Source organism: Vipera ursinii (assembly GCF_947247035.1).
Source record: "Vipera ursinii genome assembly, chromosome: 5".
NCBI classification, from domain to species: domain Eukaryota; kingdom Metazoa; phylum Chordata; class Lepidosauria; order Squamata; family Viperidae; genus Vipera; species Vipera ursinii.
Window position 1 is genome coordinate 51,797,175 of NC_139518.1, and position 19,465 is coordinate 51,816,639.

A 19,465-nucleotide genomic window follows, 5' to 3' on the forward strand; every position below is an offset into this window, starting at 1 on the left:
CATTTATTAGATTTATATTCTGCCTTTATTTTTACAACTGGAACCATACTTCTCCCTTTTTCTGTTTTTCCAACAACAACCCTATGAGTTGGATTAGGCTAAGAGAGTGACTGAAAGTCACACAGTGGATTTCCATGCCTTGAGAAAGACTAGAACTCACCGTTGCCTGGTTTCTAGACCAGAATATTAACTACACCAAACTGGCTCTTTTCTGGGTTTAAATTTTGTGTAAACCAACTAACAATTCATATATGCCTGTAATTATGTAAATGAGCAATTTTATTATAGGCGTCCTGTTGATCATTTTCAATAAGTTCATTTAAAATTTGATTCTACAATTCCTCATTGTAGACATGCAAGGGTTTGCATGGTAAGGTCTATTTAAAATATTGCAATTTTCATATATGAAAAAAAATGTAGGAAAAACTATAAATTATATTGTAAGACATAGTGATTGCAAAATAAGATTGGAAAGTACTCCCAACTTCAATTCCCAACTTATGGATTTTTTTCTGTACTTAAAATATTTTCATTTCATTTTCACATGAGGTGGGTGGGTGGGGGTTTTTTGTTTGTTTTGAAGAAATAACCATACTAACATTTATATATAAAAAAAAGGGACGCGGTGGCTCAGTGGGTTAGGACGCTGAGCTTGTCGATCAGAAGGTCGGCAGTTTGGCGGGTCGAATCCCGAGTGCCGCGTAACAGAGTGAGCGCCTGTTACTCGTCCCAGCTTCTGCCAACCTAGCAGTTCTAACGCATGTAAAAATGCAAGTAGAAAAATAGAGACCACTCCGGTGGGAAGGTAACAGCGTTCCGTGCGCCTTTGGCGTCTAGTCATGCTGGCCACATGACCACGGAGATGTCCTCGGACAAGCGCTGGCTCTTCGGCTTTGAAACGGAGATGAGCACCGGCCCCTAGAGTTGGAAACGACTAGCACGCATGTGCGGGGGAACCTTTACCTTTACCTTACATTTATATAAAATTTTGCCAAATAGATTCATTTCTTTCCAATAGTGGAGAATGGAGAACTACATCTCAATATTTTCAAACCGGTGAATACAAAACTATACATTGTTGGCTGGCTGTAGATGTTTTTAGCAGCTATGTATAGTGAACTGTGATCTTGGAAGCCATGCAGGGTGAGCTTTAGTATTCAAAGAGTCCCCGTGAATTAGGGCTTTTGGCTGAAGTAGCACCTGGAAAAACCTTCCCAAAAGAGGTTGAAGGAAAAAGCGTTGCCTTACATGTCAAGAAAATGTGTAGCTCAGTCATCAAGAGTTGAGCTTGATTCAAAATTATACTTACCTTGAATCTTTAAATAAAAAGAATGCACAACAAAGATCTCTATTTCAGAACAAATAGAAAAGATATATCTCTTAAACCACTGTGAGCAAAATCTTGCCTTGGCCTCATTGTTATTTTAGTACCGAGTCTCTTTCTGGATTACTATTGTTATCCTAAGTAGCCAAATATAATTTTTAATTTTGTATGAGCAATTCCTTGTCCTCAGAAGTAGCGTAGCTTGTTTGATATAACTATCCTGCCAACATCAGGATTTTCTGGTTTCTTTCCCCTCCCCATCAGAAATCCTAAAACAACACAGATGATAGGTCACAGGCATTTTCCCTTTAAATATACTTTGCCTGGGTATTCCTAGAGAATAACTACTAGATACTAATGGACACATCCCTCAGCCTGAGAGTGATGTGAAAAAAATATTTGCAGCAACATGCTTAGATTTAGAAACCAGTTGACAAAGATTTGCATTTCTTTTTCAGCAACAAACATCTATAGTCATAGTAAGAATGCTTCAAGCTCTGATTCTCAAAATATCCATAATATGACAAACAAGACCAGACTTGACAGATTGTTGCTGAGTCTCTAAAAGTAGAAGTAGCTGGTTTTTGTGTTTGAAATGCTATTTAATGTAAAGAATTGTTACAATTGCATATAAAGACAGATAAGCAACACATATTGCTTTCTATATTTTAGGGAACAATAAGCCACTTTGCAGCTTTACTGAAATTATCACAGACAGTATGTAGTAAACATAAGGGATTGAGAAGCAAATAGCATGAAAAGTCATTTAAGCACTATCTCTTTTTTCAGTGTAGAAAGATTATTTTTTTGGTTAGAATTGCTAAATTCAGATATGACCGAAGTTAGGGTTTGGGTATATAAGTTAGGATGATATTACTCAGTTTTTAAAGTATTATCATTCTGGTGTTTTGTTTTGTTTTAGTTACTTACAGTTGCAAGAAAAAGTATGTGAACCCTTCGGGATTACCTGGAGTTTTGCATGAATTGGCCATAAAATGCGCTCTAAACGTCATGTAAGTCACAACAATAGAAAAACAGTCTGCTTAAAATACTACTACACAAACATTAGCTGTTGTCATGTTTTAATTGAACATAAGATGGAAACATTCACAGTGCAGGGTGGAAAAAGTATGTGAACCTTTGGACTTAATAACTGGTTGACCCTCCTTTGGCAGCAATAACCTCAACCAAACATTTCCTGTAGTTGCAGATCAGACCTGCACAACGATCTGGAGTAATTTTGGACCACTCCTCTTCACAAAACTGTTTCAGTGTAGCAATATTCTTGGGATGTCTGGTGTGAATCGCTCTCTTAAGGTCATGCCACAGCATTTCAATCGGGCTGAGGTCAGGACTCTGACTGGGCCACTCCAGAAGGCGTATATTCTGTTCTGTTGAAGCCATTGTTTTGTTGAATTACTTGTATGCTTTGGGTCATTGTCCTGTTGGATCACCCATCCTCTGCGGAGCTCCAGTTGGCGGACAGATGGTCGTACGTTTTCCTGCAAAATGTCCTGATAAACTGTGGAATTCATTTTCCCATCAATGACAACAATCTGTCCAGGCCCTGAGGCAGCAAAGCAGCCCCAAACCATGATGCTCCCTCTGCCATGTTTTACAGTGGGGATGAGGTTTTGATGTTGGTGTGCTGTGCCTTTTTTTTTCCACACATAGTGTTGTATGTTTTTCCCAAACAACTCAATTTTGGTTTCATCTGTCCACAGTATATTTTGCCAGTAGTGCTGTGGAACATCCAGGTGCTCTTTTGCAAACTTCAAACGTGCTGCAATATTTTTTTTGGACAGCAATGGCTTCCTCCGTGGTGTCCTCCCATGTAGTCCATTCTTGTTTAATGTTTTCCTTATTGTAGATGTGTCAACAAAAATGTTAGCATGTGCCAGAGATTTCTGTAGGTCTTTAGTTGACACTCTAGGATTCTTCTTTACCTCATTAAGCATTATGCGCTGTGCTCTTGCAGTCATTTTTACAGGACGACCACGCCTAGGGAGAGTAGCAACAGTGCTAAACTTTCTCCATTTGTAGACAGTCTGTCTTACCGTGGACACATGAACATCAAGGCTTTTGGAGATACTTTTGTAACCCTTTCCAGCTTCATGCAAGTCAACAATTCTTGATCGTAGGTCTTCTGAGAGCTCTTTTCTGCGAGGCATGGTTCACATCATACAGTGCTTCTTGAGACCAGTAAACCCAAAACAGGTGTGTGTTTTTAAAGGGCAGGACAGCTGTCAGCAACACATCCAATATCATCACACTGGTTGGAGTCAAGGTTGGCTCACTCCTGGCTCCAATTAGCTCTTGGAGAAGTCCTTAGGCTAGGGGTTCACATACTTTTCCCACCCTGCACTGTGAATGTTTCCATCTTATGTTCAATTAAAACATGACAACAGCTAATGTTTGTGTAGTATTTTAAGCAGACTGTGTTTTTCTATTGTTGTGACTTACATGACGTTTAGAGCGCATTTTATGGCCAATTCATGCAAAACTCCACGTAATCCCAAAGGGTTCACATACTTTTTCTTGCAACTGTAGCTGTTTTATACATTTATCATTCCCCCCTTTCGTTCCTAATAAGAATTTATTTCTGAATTTATAATAAATATATAGATCTGATATTCATACCCATGTATTAACAATTATGATAATAGTTAATAGCAGTTAGTATGGTAATAGGTAATGGTCAGAAAATTACTTGAATACTTTATGTAAATGATTTTGAAATTGTATGTTACTTGGCTTTTGTGTTTCTGTTGCATGTCTCTTTGTTTTTGAGTTAGAAACCTCTCCTTGGTGATGGCTTCTTTGCAATTATGTTACAACTTTAGTGAAAGAAAGATTAGTTTTCTTTATGAGCAGAAAAGCATATGCTTCCAGAAAAATGATGACTGTCCAACTCACTGTCGTTTTATTTATGTATTAAATTTTTAAAACAGCCTAAAAACTGATGCTCTCTGGTTGGTTTACAATAAAACACACTAAAAATGCAATCTGAATGAAATCATAAAAATAAAATCAAATAAAACACAAAAAACATAACTGAGAAGGTTCCTTGGACGTATCTCCTAAAGAATGGGCCTCACAGAATGACTGTCCATTGGTTCATTTTGAACAAGGATATTCTACATGGAGTAGATGATTTTGAAGATGCACAAGAATCAAGCCGCCTAATTGCTCTCACTTTTCACCATTTGTATATAACTTTCAAATGTATACTTCATTTCTCTTTCAAACATTTTTCTTCTCACATTCACACATTTCTCACAAATAGCAGTGACTACAAAAATCTGACCTGCATATCCTTTCCATAAAATAAGGCTTCAGTGAGTTTTCCAAATTGTTGCTTATTGTTAGCTCTCATAGGTTTTTAGTGAGAATTCTACCAAATATCTTCCTTAGCATACACAAGACTAATTTATCTGTAAGTTTTGCATTCCGTTATTATCTTTTCCTTTGTATAAGAGAACAGTAACTATATTCTTCCCATTCCGGGCATAGGAGAAGGCTTTACAATCACGTTAAAACAGGCATCACAACCACTATAATAAGCAAACCACATTCATATTTTAACATTTTGCCAGGAATCCTGACTAGAGCTGCAACTTTAGCATTTTTCAGGGTTTTAGCAGCATTTCTAACTTTCTTTTTGTAAATGACAGTAACTTTGATTTCATTTATTTTGATTCCATTCTGCAAATAATCCTTTTATACAAATCTCTACAATTCCAGCATTTCCTCATATCAGTATAACCCAGGGGTGTCAAGCTGCCGGCCCACGGGCCGGACACATCATCCGGAAGCCGTGCCCACCCCATTGCCGGCAATGGCGAAATCGTCCCGATTGCGCGACGTCACATGACGTCGCGAGTTTGACATGTCTGGTATAACCCCAAGTCATTCCATAATTTTTATTTGTAATTCCATTCAGTCTACTGGAGCCTTCTCATTTCGCTGTTTTCTTTCATTTTTGAAACTTTTAAAACTCCCATCAAACTTTCTCTCCATTGTTATGCCTTTTAAAATTGTTCCTTGCTCTTTGACTACATTCTTTGCACTTGTCTTTTTCTCTGTTATACACAGCATAAAATAACTTTCATCATATTTTGCAACACTTGTTTTCTTACATGGAATTATCTATTGCTGTGGCCATTCTTTTTCATTCTTCTTTCTCTTTCACTTTTTGTCTGAATCTATCCTTCATTTAGAAATTAACATTACCCTTGTATTTCCTACTGAATTTTCTCAACAAGAGTGTGTTTATCAGTCCATAAGATCTGAAAAGGTTATATCCTCCTTTTTCTTAAATTCTCAAGCTAAGACATAACTGCATTTCTTTTAATACAGTTTAATTCAGCCCATTCAATCATGCGTGCATGGATTCATTCATTTTACCACTTACTTTGCTTACGTTCCAAATAGGTTTCCCATGTATTTATGGCCCCATAATTATTGATCACTGTTGCCATCATTGTTTGGTGAATTGAATCATTCAGAGTTAGAAAAATAAGAAGGAACGTCTTCTCTATTGTTTTAATTTTTAATTTTAATTTACTACCCATGCTCTGTGCTGCATTCCCTGCTAACAGAAAGGGTAGGATAAGTTAGTTCAGGCACAAACAACAATACAACAAAACTTTGATTTAGCAGACCTTGTGCAATGGACCAGTTTATGGCATTTGTGTAATTATTTCATTATTTGTTGTTAGCTGCGAAGTCGTGTCCGACTCATCGCGACCCTATGGACAACGTTCCTCCAAGCCTTCCTATCCTCTACCATCTTCTGGAGTCCATTTAAGCTCACGCCTACTGCTTAAAAGCACACTATTTGAATATTGTATTTAACTGATATAAGTTGCTGCAATTGTGTACTTTCATATTTGGTGCACATTTATGAACAACAAAGCACCTCCCCCTCCCCCATTAGCCTGTTAAAATGAAGTTCCACTGAATACGTGTATATGTGGTTTATTTCATTTGCAGTAGTAGACTTTTATCTGTGATCTTGGTAGACAACCCAATTGTAAATAGTCAAAATAGGCAAGGTCTGATCAAAGTATCATGAGCATCTTTTTGCTAAGATTCTGGGTGGCTTTCTCCTTTGCTTGTCCTTTCTCCAACTCCCTTTTTGTTGGGGGGGGGGTTTACTGTTACTGTATTCCATTGCCTAATTGTGAAATTACCTCAAAAGACAGATTTGTAGTGCAACAACCCCCCCCCCCGCTTTTTCCTACTACTTCCCGCTTTCAGTTTTTTTAGGTAGTGTGTCTAAATGTACTTGCATTTGAACACTTTAAACTGATTAGTATCTTGAGTTTTTAATACTTGAGTCACATGAATGAAATTAAGGTTTTTGTTCATAAATAGTTTTCCTTGACAGTGTTGCCCCAGTACTCATTATTGCACTAAGTAATATCTGTACACTTAGAATTAAGTTTGATGTGTATGCAAAAAATATCAGGAGACGACAGAAGATCTTTCATTAATTAGCTTTTGGCATGGAGTTCACTTGCAAGGTTTTTGTCTTGCTGTGTTTTTGAAAGCTATTAATGTTGCCCCTCCTCTCATAAGGCAATGCTTATCCTTCTAATCTAAAAATGTGTAAATTGCTCTAAAGTATTGTGGTGATGACAGCCAGTAATGATTAAAAAGAAACAAAACACTTAGATTTACGCTTTTACAGTATTGCTGGGAAGCCAGAAATGAAAGCAAAGCACACTAGTGGAAAATGATCTCGACTAATGGGATATTGTTGAAATACTGATGAATTTGTTAGAGTTGTATATTTATATGTTGGAAAATTATCCTGATGCTGAAGGTGTTCATATATTTGTGTGAAAAGTGTATACCTTTCCCAATAAATAGTAATAAAAGAGAAAGAGGGACTTAGCGTTTCCCAAGAATTAAATACAGATAGTGGGAGTTTCTATACATAAGATTCTTAAACATTTTCTTTTCTTTTCAGGAAATCTATCTAGTTTGAAAAGCCTTGGTCTGAGATATAACCGTCTCTCAGCAATACCCAGGACTCTACAACAGTGCAGTAAACTTGATGAGTTAAATTTGGAAAATAACATTATTTCTACTTTGCCAGAGGTAAGACACTTGAGAAGTAGGAGACCCTGTAAGTATAATGAATTAATAATTGAATTTGAGTAAAATGAAATAAGAAGAGCCACTTCATCATAAATTTTATAATACTAAAAAAGTCTTGTTGACAGAATTTGCTTATTTATTTTATTTAATGTATAAACCACCTGATTCTATTCTGGCTTCATTATGTTAGTTTAATGTTGAAATGTGTGCGAGAGAAGGAAAGAGGCTTTTATTTAACACTGCCACACACTGCCTAAGGTTGCTCTGTTAAGGAGATGAGCAGTTTCTAAATGTGATAAATAAAATTAAATTTTGAAAAATATTCAAATTTAGTAGCTATTATAATGATCTCCACGACTTGACCTCAACTTCATTCAGATGTACAGATGCATTTAAAACATTTTAAAAGGCAACAGTAAATGCTGGTTAAAATAAACCAAGATAATCAGCAAATACTTCCAAATTATAAACCAAGATTTGGAATATTATTCCAAACAATACAGCTTTATCCTGTAAATTGAGATGTCACCCATCATCTGCCAGCACTTCACTTCAAAGTACTTCTCATATTAAAATTTAAAATTAAATAAATAAATAAAATAATAACTATATATAAAACAAGAATTTACTAGGCTATTCTGCAAATGCATTAGGAGGTGTGTGTTGTTAACCCTAAGTATAATTGTCTGTTTCTTAGTTACAAACATATATTAGTAGAATGTTACAAGAAGGGTGTGAAAATGTTTAATCATGATTCTTTGAGTGGAACTGGTAATTGTTCAGTTTATGGGTGTTCAGTTGCATAGAATTAGAAAGTACAAAAATGTGGATTTACTTATTCACATTCAATTTCCACAAAGACAATGTGGAGCAAGAAATCTGACATGATAATTGATTGTAAAGATACATATCTGTATAAATAAATATGGATTAATATTTCAGTTTAAAAGTAATATATAATGTTAATACAAATAATTGGAATTGCATTGAATAATAAATGATCTAGAAATAAGGCAAAAGAAATAAGGAAATCCATCAAATAAATTATTAATGTTAAAACTGATTGAGAATGAGTAAATATTGCTTGTAGACTTTGCTAATGGGAGAAAGTTGCTTAGTAATTAATCTCTCCTCCCAAGAACATTATGAAAGTTACTTAACTGTAATTAAACCTGCAAAAGAAACTGACTGGAAATCAGATTGCTTTATAAATGGGCTCCCAGTCTAAAACACCCTTAACAAATGGAATTTTGCATTTTTAAGTGCTGGTCTGTATATAATTTATAACTGTTGCTGAAAAGAGCCACTTATTAGCATACTAGTGTAATCCATTAAAGCATATCAATTTGGCTGCAGAAGAAAGAAAATGCATTTCTAAAGGAAACTGCAGAATTGCAAAACACACTAAGTTTTTAATGATGAAATGCTTGCCAAGTAAACATGTCTTAAAATATTAGCTGGAAAAAGCGGTTGTCCAATAAATTGTTTATATTGGGATTCTTTTAACAATAATACATTCAACTTTTAATTCTTAAAATACTTGTGCAATTCAAAATGCATTATGATAGCCTTGAGCTAGTTTTGGGAAGCATTCAAGATCTCCTGAAAAGTCAGCTACGCAAAGTCTTCACTGTAGTTTTGGAATGAACAGCTGGATATCCTACTCTGCTTTTAGAGTGAATAATATTTTCTCCTTAAAAATGATATAAATAAATGATTAGTATTTCATATGCTTAATATCTCTGCATCCTTTAAAGTTATACATTTTAAAATTCAAGCAGAGATAATCTGTTTTCCTTGGCTAAAGGTATAAATCTCTCCCGCCCCCTAACACCCCCACCACCACCAAGTAGCCTCAGACATCTTAGAATTGGAACCACAAGAACCCCTGAAATACGGCAATTCCAAAGAGTGGCAAGTTTGTCATCTCTTTATTATTTTGTAGCTACTCCTGAAATTGCTTCTGGAGAATGACTTAATTTTTCTTTTATAAAATGTGTGTTTGGTACTTGTCTGTAAGTGGGTAAAGCACACCCTCTCAGAGATTGAGCTGTCTTTATATATACTTAACAAATGGCTAACATATGGTATGACTTGTCAGAAAATGCAGGCATTACAGCTATTAAAGGTATCAAAAGCAGAAAACATCACTTTTAAAGACATTACCGTTTTGAACAGACCATGATAAATAGGTTGAATATAAGAAAATATCTATTCAAGTACAAGGAGATTAGAGTACATAAAGCATATAATTTGATTTGTTCACTTTGCTCTTGCAGGGTCTCTTATCCAGTCTTGTGAATCTGACTAGTCTAACTCTGGCACGGAACTGTTTTCAATCTTATCCTGTGGGTGGCCCTTCACAGTTCTCTACTATCTACGCTCTAAATATGGAACATAACCGCATTAACAAAATTCCTTTTGGAATTTTTTCTAGAGCAAAAGTATTAAGTAAGCTGAACATGAAGGTGAGGCTTTGTTTCAGGAATACGAATTTTCTGGTGTAAAATAAAATATTTTTTATGAACGTGCAGCCAAAGAGAATTGTGGCAGATACCATGGATACCTGATATTGTAAGATGACTTTCCCAGGATTATTTATAAGACTAGTATCAAGAGTATAAATGCTTTCTTATGTAGTGGCGTAAGTCAGGGGTCCTCAACCTTGGCAACTTTAAGACTTGTAGACTTCAACTCCCAGAATTCCTCAGCCAGCAAAGATGGCTGAGGAATTCTGGGAGTTGAAAGTCCACAAATCTTAAAGTTGCCAAGGTTGAGGACCCCTGGCGTAAGTAATAAATGATGTTGAAATTAGGGAGTTGCAAACATAGATGAATATTTTCTATAAAAGAACAAAGATTAGACTGTACTTTCAGAAAACTTCTGTTGGTTAAAACTAAAAACAAACATTAAAGTGCTGATTAGGTTACTTAATAGTTAAATCGAGTTAAAAGTTGTTGCAGCACATATTTAATTTAAATTGTTGATTAAAATAGAAAAGTTAATATATACAACTGTTTTAATTGTTGCAGTTATGTGGGTGATAAGATTACAATTATACTAAACTGTTTCTTTTTTCAGAATCAGTAGGACATCCAATTAAGATTTATATTCATCACCACCTTCTATTCTGAAGATGTAGAATGCATTTTGTCCTTGGCTAAATTGATTGTGAATATTTCTTTCAAAAACAATTCCAAGCCCTTCTAATGATTATTTCTTTGAGAGGATAGAGTGAAATTTATGTTCTTTATGTGCTTCAATGAATATCATTTACAATTTATTATCCTTATTTTTTAAAAAAAATCTCTAAACTTTATGTTAAATTTCAGGACAATCAGCTGACATCACTTCCCCTGGATTTTGGGACATGGACTAGTATGGTGGAACTCAATTTAGCTACAAATCAACTGAACAAAATTCCTGAAGATGTATCTGGACTTGTTTCTCTTGAGGTGGTAAAAGTAGAATATAGAAGACCAGCTAAATAAATTCTTAGAAACCTAACCAATCTTGACATACTTATTGATAATTGATGAAACTAACAAATACACTCTGAAACAACCTAGGTTTAGAAGGATTTAGAAGGATTATTTAAATGAATTGCATACCAGATGACAGGGAAGATATAGCTATTACATTATCTTAATCTGCAAGTTTTTATTTCCCTGTATGGTGAATATATAATGATATACAGATAGTCCTCAGCTTATGATTGTAATTGAACCCAGAATTATATTTGTAAATTATGATGGTCATTAAGCTTAATTTTATGACATTTTTGCTGCGGTCATTTAGTGAACACAGTGTTCATTAAGCGAATTCATTACACCCACTCAGCATTTTTTTTGATGGAAACTGGAAGTAAACATCAGTTTCCTACAAAAAAAACCCTATAGTGGTAATATGACCATGGGACCCTGCAAATTTATTTATTTATTTATTTATTTTAATTCCATTTATATCCCGCCCTTCTCCGAAGACTCAGGGCGGCTTACAAGCTTAGCAGTAGCCTTCATTCTATGTATATGCCTGCTTATTAGGGCTTTCACACACACCCCAAGCGGCATTGTTACAAAGTCAGTTTAATTGCCCCCAACAATCTGGGTCCTCATTTTACCTACCTGGGAAGGATGGAAGGCTGAGTCAACCTTGAGCCTGGTGGGATGCGAACCTGTACTAATTGCAGGCAGCTGGTGTTACTTAAGGAGGCATTAGCCCACTGCTCCACCAAGGCTCAATGCAGGCCAATTGCCAAGTGTGATCACGTGACCACTGGGGGTAGGGTCAGTTGGCAGAACATCAAAACCATATTGTAAATAACGGGAGGTCAATCATAATGTCAGCTGGTCACTAAGCAATTGTTTGTAAGTCAAGAACTACCTATATATTCATCTGGGTATTTTCTTGGTAAAACTATAAAATGCATGTGTTGTATGACTTTCTATATGAATTCTAACAGAACGAATTCATGTTTGAGTGTGAGTATGGGAAGTGGTTGATGGAGGGAATCTTTTTATCTATTCTTTCCTTATTTTCCATTCAACTCATAAAAGATATAGCATTCCTTGTAATTGGCATGTACAGTTACCCTATATAAACAATTGCCTTCCTTTCTCATCTATAGATATCTTTGCCCTGCCCTTCATATCTATTCCTCTCCATTTCTATAGGGTAAAATAATATACATAAAAAATTTTTTTACTACATGCACAAAATAATTTTAATGCTTTTGTGATTAAATTATTCATGGAAAACTATTCTTATAAAATTAAAAATCTGTTGACAGGAATGTGAAAATGTAGCATTTTCCAGAGATCTTTTATAAAGTTTCTAGAAAAATGTTTTTTTCATTCTTGCCCAACAAAGAATTATTTATTTCACAAATCATATTTGCTGGAGCCAATATGGCATTAAAGCAGTGTTTCCCAACCTTAGGAACTTGAAGATGCGTGGACTTCAACTCCCAGAATTCCCCAGCCAGCTATAGCTGGCTGGGGAATTCTGGGAGTTGAAGTCCACGCATCTTCAAGTTCCTAAGGTTGGGAAACGCTGCATTAAAGTTCAACAGTGAACAGTCTCTAGCTGTTTTTTTTAAATATTTAGTTAATTCTACCATTACTTAATGGATAGCTCCGGTTCATTAAATATTCTCCCTTAATTTTATTTTAGGTTCTTATTTTGTCAAATAACCTCCTAAGAAACCTCCCACATGGCATTGGAAATTTAAGGAAACTGAGAGAATTGGATCTAGAGGAAAATAAGCTGGAATCTTTGCCAAATGAAATAGCATACCTTAGGGATCTGCAGGTAAAATGGTATAGCATATTTTGTCCAATTCAAAGTCTATATAAATGCCTTCCTGCCTTCTTGATTGATTGATTGTCTTTTTTTTTTTAGCCTGGTATCTTTGGCCACTATACCATACTGGATTTCATGTCATTTTTTTAAAAAACTGCCATGTATAAATTGGTTCAAGTTGCCATTTGCATACTGAGCCACACTCTGTTGTGTTATTTGGGAATACCTACTGACACATAAGGAAGAGAAGTTAAGAAAGATGCTCAATTGCTCCCTAGCTATAGAATGTATTAAATGCATTTACTGTATAAATGTAAAAAATTTTATTTTTAAAAAAATACACAGAATGGCATAAAATGTAATCCCAGCCTTTTCAGCCTTATGAAAGAAGTTAAAGCCTTCCTCTTCAGTCAGAACATTTAGCAGGTTTTTCTAATTTCTGTTACTTCCATGTTTATTATAAACTTAGCTGCTTTGAGTGCCCTATAGTCCAAAAAGTGACAATTTATACTGAGTAATAAATACAGAGAATGGTCAAAAATAAGACAGATTTTTTTAATGCACACATGAACATGTCTATGGAGATTCTCAGTCATCCAGGTCATAATTGTCCCAAAGATGCTTTTTCACAAGGCAGCTGGGCTTTTTTGTTTTTCTTTGAAGACATTTCACTTCTTGGATGACAAGCGAAACATCTTCAAAGAAAAACAAGAAAGTTCAGTTGCCTCGTGAAAAAGCATCTTTGGTATACATGGACAATGACTTTACCGAACATTTCACGGTGCTGGTTCTTATGACACATTCAGTGTTTTGGAGTAATGCAGCCCAAGTTCAGCCATTTTTTGTTGACAGAGTCAAAGGTTGTTCTAATGATAAAAAGATAGCCATTTTTGTTAATTCTTTGGTGGAAGATGATATTAATTTTGTGATTAAATTATATATTTCTTAACCAGCGACTGATCCTAACGAATAATCAGTTGAGCACTCTTCCTAGAGGAATTGGTCATCTTATCAATCTGACACATCTGGGGCTAGGAGAAAACTTTCTTACACAGCTTCCTGAGGAAATTGGTAAGACATGATGCATAAATTCATGGGCTGGTATTAATAAGGGACTTCTGATGTAGTTTTCTCAACCTCGGCAACTTTAAACTCTCTGGATTTCAACTATCAGAATTTCCCAGTCAACACTGGGCAATGGCTGGGAAATTCTGAGAATTGACAGTTGCTGAGGTTGAGAAATATTGCTGTAATGCACCAGTGAGATATTCATTGTAAGTCAGCATCTGGCAGCATTTGTTTTATTTAAGTTATTTCCACTCATAAGATCGATCTTGGGAATGTAAGAACCACAAAAGTAGAACTGATTGGAATATTTAAAAGTTCTACCATGTCTGCCAAGCTATTTTTTTACTTTGCATGTGACTAGAACAATTTTGTTAATAACTTGCATAATTTGTAGTAGTCTTCAGGGGAAAAAAGCCATCAATATTGCTGGAACTCTATCCTCATCATGCATCATTGATCAATAGAAAATCTTTGAAAAATGTTTGAGCTTCCCACACAATGAGAAGTAATCATGATATTTAAGAATCATTTAATAGCAGTCTTGACATTTAGCACAGCATAATATACTCAAGATTCCCAAATGCAGGCATGAATTTGTTTCATTTCAATTTGCAAGTCCGCTTGAAAATTTTTGTCATAAGACATTTGGCTTAATGGGGTCTCTTAAAAGTAAGATTTTGGAGTTGGGATGTCAGTAAGGAAAAAAAAATACTTTTCTAGCTGAAAGCGGCCTTATGTTGTCAAAAAAATGTAATAAGGGTTTTTATCCAGTAGTGAGCTGATAAATGTTTAAGAACCAACTTTATCAGATCCATTGTTGTTGCGTTGTGCCACTTGCTGTGAAACGATTGATTGGCACACTAGGTGTTATAACTCATGTCTGCTATCAAGTGTTTGCAAAATTCCCCAAAATTTAACAATCTGCTCTGGTGAGCTAGGATAAGCCAGCTCCAGCAAACCAATTGGCTTTGTCCCTTCTAGATTCATATGGGTTTTTCTTTCCATGCCAGCACTAAAAAACTGCTGTTACTGCAAACTTAGAAATGTGTTTTGAATTCAGTGAACTGTTTAGATGCAAAGGATGATATGTTTGCTGTTCTCGGTAATTGGCAGAAAATCAAGTTAGCTAGTAGTAATTTCTATGTCACTTATTGTTATTTTATAACTAATATATTTGGTTTCAAAAATGCTCATTGTTTTGCAGGTACATTGGAGAATCTGGAAGAACTGTATCTAAATGACAACCCACATCTAAACAGCCTTCCTTTTGAACTGGCCCTTTGCAGCAAACTATCCATAATGAGCATTGAGAACTGTCCGCTCAGTACCCTTCCAGCTCAGATTGTTGCAGGTGGACCTTCCTTTATCATCCAGTTTCTCAAAATGCAAGGACCATATCGAGCCATGGTCTGACTGAAATCTTTCCCGATGATGTACAAAATATAAATGGCTTTTGTGGTGTCATTATGTATATAGTATCTAGGCTACATGGTGCCCAGTGTGGATAAAAGATGGATTGTCCCATACACTCTACTAAATGCAAACTGCACTGTTAGTATTGCGTATGTGTGTAAATATAATATAATATATAGATTGTATATTATATTATAAAACAAATAATATAAAACAGGCAAATTTCAGACCACACGTATGTGTTCCTGCTCAGAGGAAACATAGCCATTTAGATTTTTTTTCCATTGTAAATGCTTGTTCACGTTTTCTTTAGTGAATTTGATGGTTATCTGGATAATTTGGGGTACCAGTTCACTGAAAACAATGTCAATTGACTGCTGATCAATTTAAGGGAAAATATTTTTAAACCAAGCCTATTCCTGTTGGATAAAAAGCAACTTAGTCACACAAATTATTTTTTCATTCCTTGTAGTTCACATTTTGTGACAAAAAATTATTGGAATTATTTGTATTTTCCTTTATTCTGGAAAATCCTTTTAACTTATTTTAAGTTTTAAAACAAATGGTCTTGTATGTTTACAGTCAGGGTATGTCACTGGATTGGGGGTAGCGTGGGATTTACTCTGTTTTATTGAATCTGGAAGTTGTATTCTTCTTGCTGAGGGCTTTTCATTGACTGATTCATATTGCAAAAAAAATAAGCAACTAGTTAGTGAAAAGAAAGTAAGTCCAACAGAAGCTTGAGTTCCTTTGAATTCATCAGTTATAAGCATATCATAGTGAAGAAGCAATTATTTTATGGTTGCCTCATTTAGCATAAGCAACATTTTTCACTTTAAGAAGTGACAAATTTGTAGAAAAGTATCATGTTCTTTTAAAATTTAGTATTGCGTCAATGATGGATCTGAAATGCAACAGTTAATTGTAAGGGTTTTTCCTGGTCTTTGTGCAATTAATGAATGTGTCTTTTTTTGAAACCCTGCAGTATACGTAAAATTTATGGTCGGTTGACAATGTTACTCTGGTTTTATATCTTGCCTTGCCTTGTACATCCTCCCATTATTATGGAGTGTCTGCGTCAAAGCACAATATCTTCATGCTGTGCTGTTTTGCTGCTGAACTAAATGCACTTTTCCCTGTAAAAATGGGACACTTGCTTCAAAATAATCAGTTCAGTACCATGATTTATTCTTTTAACCTCATCCTATCAATCTCAGTATTAAAGACTGGTCTGTTTGGAAAATAAGGACACTTTTTCATTTGTATTTAGAATGTGATTGCTCAGTAGAAAACCATTAAGTGATTGAATAGAAAACATGCGGTTTATTGTCATTTTCATGGCTGTACAAAGGGCTAATGATGCTGCAGTGATTCTTGTTCCTGCACTTGATGTGCCATTTCGAACTGGATGCTCACATAGCAATTACATTTGAGATAAATTGGTTTTCAGTGTCAATTCATTATGATGGGTTTGCTTAAGGGATACTAGAATTAAAAAGGGGTTCTTTAAATTATACATCACAGATGCCAGATAATTTTTTTCATCTGTGTTAAAAGGTTTTGTATTTTTTATTTTGATATTAATGTCTATTTGATAGGCATAATCCAGAGATCATCAGATATACTTATCCTGTTGAAATCAACACAATTCACTCATAAACACCAATAAGTTCTGAGTAAATACTCCTTAAGATTGTTTTGTAAGAGCCATTGATTTTAGTGGTTGTGAATGTTCTTTTAGATTGAGTTAGCATAATTTACTGCCTTCATCTGTGAGGTGAATTTTAGCATTCATTAATTTTATCTCTGGCAAGGAAGAAATCCTTTAAGAAAGGCAGGTAGAGATATAAAACCTTAAAGGGCTATTTTAGATGTCAGTGGATTTGCAAAATATTATTGGGTTGGATCCAGATTTATACATATCTAATTGGACTGATAGAAGCAGGCTTAGAAGGATCTCATCAAGGGAATTGCTGAATTTGACAACTTTTGGGGATTGTTTGCTGAAAAAGAAGATAATTGATAACAGTGTCTTTCGAAAGATATTGGTAAACTACATGGAGAAACTCAGACCATAGGTCACCGGGAAACTAATGTGGAGAAAGCAATCCAATCTTACCATTTCTATTAACCAGTATAGCTGAATTCATACCATCGATTTTCCACCACTTACTTTAAAGTAAATATATGAATATCTAATTAACCTGGATACTTGTTAATAATAATGTATAGTTGCAGCTGGCTACAAGCAATCTGTCTGAATATTGAAGTGTTAAAATACAAAGATGCTTATAGTGGTGGTTAAAAGATTAAAATCTACTTTTTTGCTGAAGTTGTAAACTCGTTCCATTTATTTAGTATGTGTATATTTAATACGTTGCCCACATGCACTTTTATTTTAGGTGGAAATAATCTTCTTCCATTCAATTGTTTCTTTTACTTTTTAAAGTCAGAGTTTAGCCATGTGTTAGACATTTTTCTAGAAATCTTTAGAGTTAAAGTAGGATAGTACACTCATAATAGGCAGGATTCACCTACCACTTGGTGGAATTGTGGCAGATTAAATTTATAGTTTAATCTGTAAATATATTGATATAATTGTTCATGTTAAAAAGATTATTTGACTATTTTTCTTTAAAAAATCAGTTGCATGTTAGAAACTTTTTATTTATTCACTGAGGTTTTTTTTTAAAAGATTGAAAACAGCTTAAAAAGCAGTGGAATTGAAAATTGCTTCAGCATAGCATGATTAATATAAACCATATATTGAAGGAATATATTCTGAAATATATTCTGATAGTTGGAACAGAAATCATAATACTCCCAACTCCTGCTTAGATTTAGTTTTTGTTAAATAAGAATAAATTTACAAGAAAATGTAATTTTTGGCTACAAAGCATTATATATATATTACAGAAAAAAATAATTTTTACTTTAAAAATTGAATTTATGATTTCTGAAGAGTATGTAGCTTGCTGTATTGGTGCCATCAGATTTTGAGAGGAAATTCTATGATTATTTGTTTTTTACTGAAACATTTTAAAGATATATCTGTAAAGAATTTTACTTTCTCTTGTTTACTAAACAGGTAGCCCTCAACTTACAACCACAACAGGGACTTGAAAATGTATTGTTAAACAGTGTGGTTGTTAAATGAGGTATCACATGACCACACCTAATTTTATGATCTTTTTGCTATAGTTGTTAAGCAAATTGCCTGTGTTCATTAAGCAAGACATCATATGACCACAATTTACAATCTCCATTCAGCTATTCCATTGATTTTGGTTGTCATAAACCAGATAGGAAGCTCACAAATGGTGATCAGGTGATTGCAAGGATGCTGTGACTATGGTAAATGTGTGACAGTTGCTAAGCACCTGAACTGTGATATGTAATGCAGAGATGCTGCAATGGTCATAAGTCTGAGAACTAGTCATCAGTCACTTTTTCCCTTGTAACTTTGAACAGTCATTAAATGAATGGTCATTAAGCAGGGACTACCTGTAGATTTTGTAATACTCATTCACCTTTTGGTAAAAAAAATCAATGTATTCAATCAAGTCTCTCTGAAAGATTCTAATAACAGACAATCTATATCTTCCAATAACAAAGATCCATTTAGTTCAACTTGTTTAATAACGTTTGTATATAATAATAAGCTTTATAGTTGGATTTAATTTTTGGTTTAGTAAATCCATCTCAATAAAGAAACAATAACTTTCTTTTTCCAACATATTAAATTTGAAATTGAACTTGAGTTTAAAGCTTATATCTCCTATGTCTGAATGCACAATTGTGGCTTCCCTTTGTTTTTGTGGTTTGCCCATTTTTTTGGTTATTGGAAAGAAGTTGGCAAGAAGAAACCAACTGGAGTCATATAAAACAGTGGTTATGATTTGTCTCTGTTCAACAACCACTCATCAAATAAATCTTAGCTTATTGTTTGTGAATACAGCCATACATTTGATCAGAATGTGTAAAGTAGATTTCTTAATATATCTTGAAAAATTCTCAGCCCTGTTTCAACAGTTGCTATCAAATTTTAATATTGCAGAAGAAGAAGGTTATTAAATATATGAGAAATAATATCAAGAATCTTTATATTAAATCTGTTTTTTTGTTTGGGCTTTAATTTTAGAGCAATGTCTTCCACGTGTTGTTCAAAGGTCAAGTGCAGTTCTTAGATTAAAAAAACGTTCCACACCTTTCCACACCTATGGAACAATGAACAATGAACTCTCCCGTAAT

At 34.6% G+C, this 19,465-nt stretch overlaps 1 protein-coding gene across 3 annotated transcripts in view; it reads left to right on the forward strand.

The window, feature by feature from the left end:
- SHOC2 (SHOC2 leucine rich repeat scaffold protein) overlaps positions 1 to 17,546 on the forward strand; it is a 55,271-nt gene extending 37,725 nt beyond the window's left edge. For all 3 annotated transcript variants that reach the window (XM_083363800.1, XM_083363801.1, XM_083363802.1), the window contains exons 4-9: positions 7,302 to 7,432; positions 9,712 to 9,900; positions 10,765 to 10,887; positions 12,605 to 12,742; positions 13,687 to 13,804; positions 15,006 to 17,546. In XM_083363800.1, coding sequence (XP_083219926.1) covers positions 7,302 to 7,432; positions 9,712 to 9,900; positions 10,765 to 10,887; positions 12,605 to 12,742; positions 13,687 to 13,804; positions 15,006 to 15,214 — 908 coding nt within the window. In that variant the 3' untranslated portion in view covers positions 15,215 to 17,546. The remainder of the gene's footprint in view (positions 1 to 7,301; positions 7,433 to 9,711; positions 9,901 to 10,764; positions 10,888 to 12,604; positions 12,743 to 13,686; positions 13,805 to 15,005) is intronic.
- The last annotated feature ends 1,919 nt before the right edge of the window (positions 17,547 to 19,465 follow it).